Source organism: Xenopus tropicalis, chromosome 6 (genome assembly GCF_000004195.4).
Source record: "Xenopus tropicalis strain Nigerian chromosome 6, UCB_Xtro_10.0, whole genome shotgun sequence".
In the NCBI taxonomy this organism is placed as follows: domain Eukaryota; kingdom Metazoa; phylum Chordata; class Amphibia; order Anura; family Pipidae; genus Xenopus; species Xenopus tropicalis.
In genome coordinates, this window is record NC_030682.2 from 132,082,734 (window position 1) to 132,088,733 (window position 6,000).

At 47.5% G+C, this 6,000-nt stretch overlaps 1 protein-coding gene across 42 annotated transcripts in view; it reads left to right on the top strand.

The window, feature by feature from the left end:
• The window catches only part of rims2 (regulating synaptic membrane exocytosis 2), a 336,201-nt gene that overhangs the window by 316,637 nt on the left and 13,564 nt on the right, over positions 1 to 6,000 (top strand). Inside the window, exon 1 of one of the 42 annotated variants that reach the window (XM_004915103.4) lies at positions 3,437 to 4,013. The exons of the other annotated variants lie outside the window; for them this stretch is intronic. Coding sequence (XP_004915160.1) covers positions 3,875 to 4,013 — 139 coding nt within the window. The 5' untranslated portion in view covers positions 3,437 to 3,874. Of the gene's footprint in view, positions 1 to 3,436; positions 4,014 to 6,000 lie in introns of those variants that run through there. 42 annotated transcript variants of the gene reach the window in all.

Here is a 6,000-nt window from a genome sequence, read left to right on the forward strand (position 1 = left end):
ATGGCCAAATTTAATTGTTAATGATGAAAATTTTCAAACTTGCCCGATCGATTTTCTGACCAATATCGGATGAAAGATCACTAGATGTACGATTGTTTGGTGCACATTATCCATATGATTATTTGACAGCTTTGTCGCACTGAAATTGGTCGTTAAGTAGAGGAAAAATTGCTATTGGGCAGCTTAAAAGTAGCTTATATGAGTATCCCACCGAGAAAATAGCCATGCTCCTCAATCTCACCCTAACTGGCTCACAAACTGGCTCCCTCCAGCTGTTGGGGGGCCCTTTGAACCTTTCACCTAAACCAGCCAGCCAGAATGTCCCTGCCCTGTGCTGTGGGACAAAGTAGTTGCCCATTGGCTGGCTGAGAATGCTGGGAGTTCTCGCTGACAATAGCAGGGCTGCATGTTTGGCAACACTTTCTTTAATTAATGGCTTAATGACTCCATGTTCAAATTTACAAGCAACCAGAAATAATTTGTTCTCATTAGCTTGCACTTTTTGCACAGGGTGTTTGTCTCGCCAGCGCAGCAAAGTGTTTGCTCTCTGGTGTTTTGTATCAGCGAATCCTGCTGGTCAGCACATAGTACAGCAGCTGTTTATTCCCTCTGTTAACCATATGGGTGCCACTTACTATCTGCTTGCTCCTGTACTGCATTTTCCACCTAAATTTCATCATAACACAAGGTAAGTAAAAGTCACTTTAATGGGACCTGCTAGGCCAGGGGTGAAACCATCCACATTGCAGCCAGTGACCCTTAGGTCTAAAAGCATTAGGGTCCCCTCAATGCCAAGAGAAGTTCCAACAGATCTGTAGGGGAAGGCTAGGCTGCTGTTGCTCTCATACATTCATTGTTTGCCATATTATTTCCATTATGTGCAAAAAAAAAAGCTGTTTTGGGGTAGACATGTTCTTTAAGACCTTATGCACCTCATGTTATAGCCTGGCAGTATGGGTCTGATTGGGCAGTTCCTGCACCCAACCCAAGATACCCATTGGAACCAGACCTGCTGATAAGCAAAAACGTAGTGATTTTATATGTCAGTAACTTAAAAAAGGCTAAAAACTGAGGACTCTGCCATTTCTTGGACGTGTTATATTCCTAAGTTCCATTGCCAAGCCCTGTATCGTGTGCAGCGCAGAGAATGCCGTGGCGCTGTTCTATTGCAGCCCTATGGCAAACCTTGCATCTGGTGAAAAGTTGGTATTGCACCCGATATTTTATCCCACAATAATTAGGTATTGCAGTGCCTTTACTTTAATTGCGAGTCCTGTGAGCTGCGATTTCAGCGCCTGCCCTGCGACTTTCTGTACTGAGCGCTGGGGGAGTCGGAGGAGGCGCAGGTCTCCTGTCAGAATTCTATATATCAGCACCCTGGCCAGTGGCTCTATGCTGGGCAATGTAGGAAGCGCACCCATATGCACCTGATATATCAGCCCCCTGGCCAGTGGCTCTATGCTGGGCAATGTAGGAAGCGCACCCATATGTACCTGATATATCAGCACCCTGGCCAGTGGCTCTGTGCTGGGCAATGTAGGAAGCGCACCCATATGTACCTGATATATCAGCACCCTGGCCAGTGGCTCTGTGCTGGGCAATGTAGGAGGCGCACCCATATGTACCTGATATATCAGCACCCTGGCCAGTGGCTCTATGCTGGGCAATGTAGGAGGCGCACCCATATGTACCTGATATATCAGCACCCTGGCCAGTGGCTCTGTGCTGGGCAATGTTGGAGGCGCACCCATATGCACCTGATATATCAGCACCCTGGCCGGTGGCTCTGTGCTGGGCAATGTAGGGGGCGCACCCATATGTACCTGATATATCAGCACCCTGGCCAGTGGCTCTGTGCTGAGCAATGTAGGAGGCACAGGTCACTAACAGAACAGTAAGCCGGCACAATTGGTAGGGACTGGGAGAGTCACAGGACGCACAGGTTGGTGAGAGCTGATGGTGCTGGTAGGGTTAATGACTGAGGCACAGGTTTGTGAGAGCTGATGGTGCTGGTAGGGTTAATGACTGAGGCATAAGTTAGTGAGAGCTGATGGTGCTGGTAGGGTTAATGACTGAGGCACAGGTTTGTGAGAGCTGATGGTGCTGGTAGGGTTAATGGCTGAGGCACAGGTTGGTGAGAGCTGATGGTGCTGGTAGGGTTAATGGCTGAGGCACAGGTTGGTGAGAGCTGATGGTGCTGGTAGGGTTAATGGCTGAGGCACAGGTTTGTGAGAGCTGATGGTGCTGGTAGGGTTAATGACTGAGGCACAGGTTTGTGAGAGCTGATGGTGCTGGTAGGGTTAATGGCTGAGGCATGAGGCACAGGTTTGTGAGAGCTGATGGTGCTGGTAGGGTTAATGACTGAGGCACAGGTTTGTGAGAGCTGATGGTGCTGGTAGGGTTAATGGCTGAGGCACAGGTTGATGAGAGCTGATGGTGCTGGTAGGGTTAATGGCTGAGGCACAGGTTGGTGAGAGCTGATGGTGCTGATGGGGTTAATGGCTGAGGCACAGGTTGGTGAGAGCTGATGGTGCTGGTAGGGTTAATGACTGAGGCACAGGTTTGTGAGAGCTGATGGTGCTGGTAGGGTTAATGGCTGAGGCATGAGGCACAGGTTTGTGAGAGCTGATGGTGCTGGTAGGGTTAATGACTGAGGCACAGGTTTGTGAGAGCTGATGGTGCTGGTAGGGTTAATGGCTGAGGCATGAGGCACAGGTTTGTGAGAGCTGATGGTGCTGGTAGGGTTAATGACTGAGGCACAGGTTTGTGAGAGCTGATGGTGCTGGTAGGGTTAATGGCTGAGGCACAGGTTGATGAGAGCTGATGGTGCTGGTAGGGTTAATGGCTGAGGCACAGGTTTGTGAGAGCTGATGGTGCTGGTAGGGTTAATGGCTGAGGCACAGGTTGATGAGAGCTGATGGTGCTGATGGGGTTAATGGCTGAGGCACAGGTTGGTGAGAGCTGATGGTGCTGATGGGGTTAATGGCTGAGGCACAGGTTGGTGAGAGCTGATGGTGCTGGTAGGGTTAATGGCTGAGGCATGAGGCACAGGTTTGTGAGAGCTGATGGTGCTGGTAGGGTTAATGACTGAGGCACAGGTTTGTGAGAGCTGATGGTGCTGGTAGGGTTAATGGCTGAGGCACAGGTTGATGAGAGCTGATGGTGCTGGTAGGGTTAATGGCTGAGGCACAGGTTTGTGAGAGCTGATGGTGCTGGTAGGGTTAATGGCTGAGGCACAGGTTGATGAGAGCTGATGGTGCTGATGGGGTTAATGGCTGAGGCACAGGTTGGTGAGAGCTGATGGTGCTGATGGGGTTAATGGCTGAGGCACAGGTTGGTGAGAGCTGATGGTGCTGGTAGGGTTAATGGCTGAGGCGCAGGTTTAGCCAATAGAAATAACGCAGCACTCAGTAAATGCCAAGCGCATAATGAATGAGTAGCCCCGGGTTCCTGGGTACAAGCCACACCCAGATGGCAGTTCGGATACAGACAGCTCTGATTGCTGTTGGTGCCTGGGAGTCAGTGAGCTGCTGGTTACTGGGAGGGGTACAGCAACTACACAGCCCACTGAGAGAAGCGGATTAGCGGGGGGCTGGCTGGCAGCTGATTGGCGCTACTGGGGCCGGGGGTAGAGCGCTATGAGCGCGGTGTTGGTGCTGAAACTGACAGTGCATAGGAAGTGTACCGGCTGCACCTGTGCGCCTCTAGGACCCCATAGCGCTCCGCGGCAGGACAGGACCCCATAGCGCTCCGCGGCAGGACAGGACCCCATAGCGCTCCGCGGCAGGACAGGGGGGACCCTCCATCTCGTTAGTACTGAGCGCCCCACTTATCCGCCAAGACGCCCCGGATACTGTACAGAGGCTCGGCCAAGATGGGCAGGGAGCAGCGCCAGCAGCAGCAGCAAAGGGCCCCCCGCATCCAGCGATCGCAGAGCCGCAGCAGCCTGTCCGCTTCCTTCGAGGCTCTGGCCGGCTACTTCCCCTGTATGAACTCCCTGGAGGAGGATGAAGGTGAGGGTCGGGGCTTGGGTCCCCCATCAGCTGCTGTTACATTTTTCCAGCAATATATTCATTAGCAGTGCTTAGGCTGCAGATGTTGTTCAACTGCAACTCTCAGAATCCCACTTACAGCTGAAGGTGGGATATAGAAGCTGTAGTTCAACAACAGCTGGAGGCACAGCAGATTGGGCATTCCTGCCTTAGTTATGCCCTTATGGTGGCCTCAACATTGCCAGGGGCCCCATTATCATAATTCCAGCCCTAGCTGCTGCAGAGTCTCTTATTAAACTGCTTATCATTACCCACTGACCCCCTAGTTCTGCAGCAGCCACACACCTCTTAGTGTTGGGGGGTTTCATACAGGGGTGCATTCTCCTTCCCTATTCTTAGTGGGTTGTATGCAACTTGTGCCCCAGGGATTTATATCCGGGATCCCCAATATGTTGTTCCCAGATATTGTTGAACTGCAGCTCCTAGCCTTGAATGTTCCTTAGACTGAGAGTAGAAGTAAAGCCCCCCAAATGACACCCCCCCCCCTTATTGGCCCTATCCTCAATAAGGGCAGCCCGGTCTATATGCAGTATGTAGAGTATAGAGCCAGTATGGGGGCTAATGTGTATATATGGCCTTTTCTGTTTAATATAATATGTACAGGGTGTGTAATCTGATGAACCTGCTGTAATGCAGAGATGTCTTTCCCTTTGGGGTTTTATGTATGATATTGCTTCAGATTACTTGATCAATCTTTCCTACATTTTTGTTGTTCTAATGTGGACTTTAATATTGTTGGATGATTGATTAAGCTGTAATTAATACCTCTCTGTATTTATAAGGTGCATTTGTAACTTGCAGTTCTCTAGATGTTGTACATCAGGAGCATCAGAGAGACAGACAGACAGAGGGCTGGGTTTGTCCGACCCTGATATAAACACTGCGCAGAAGTCGCTTTGATTTTATAGAATCCTTTTCAGAAGTTCTTATTCCCATATAATGCAGGGCGCTGCGTGTATTGGCAATAGCATGGACAAGGGAGCGCGGGGATGTGCTGATTTAGAAATAAAGGAGCCGTGCATTCAGCTCTCTCTGCTGCTGCTCCTGCTGCCTAGGAACGGAAACCTATTCCCTTTACATTCATTATTCAGTTTTCTCATACATAAAATTAGTGCTTATTCCAGTGCAAATACAGATGGAGGCTTTATTTTTATAAGCAGAGTATGTGTGTGTATATATATAAATATAAATATGTGTAACTCTCCTACTGCACCTTATAATGAAAAAATGGTACCTCTCCTGTGTGCAAATCCATGTATCATGATAATCTTTAATGCATCCAATATTTTCCCCCTTGGGACCTTTTCCAAGGCTATACAGTATCTAGGAAGGAATTATTTTCCCATTAGATGAGATTGATACACTTTCACCTCATAATTATCAGCACAATTATCTATCTATCTATCTATCTATCTATCTATCTATCTATCTATCTATCTATCTATCTATCATCTATCTATCATCTATCTATCATCTATCTATCTATCTATCTATCTATCTATCTATCATCTATCTATCTATCTATCTATCTATCTATCTATCTATCTATCTATCTATCATCTATCTATCTATCTATCAACTCTCTCTTTGTCAGTCTATCTGTCTATCTATCTATATCTATCTATCTCTCTATCTATCTATCCATCTATCCATCTATCCATCTATCCATCTATCCATCTATCTATCTATCTATCTATCTATCTATCTATCTATCTATCTATCTATCATCTATCTATCTATCTATCATCTATCTATCATCTATCTATCTATCTATCTATCTATCTATCTATCTATCTATATCTATCAACTCTCTCTTTGTCAGTCTATCTGTCTATCTATCTATATCTATCTATCTCTCTATCTATCTATCCATCTATCCATCTATCCATCTATCCATCTATCCATCTATCCATCTATCAATCTATCTATCTATCTATCTATCATCTAT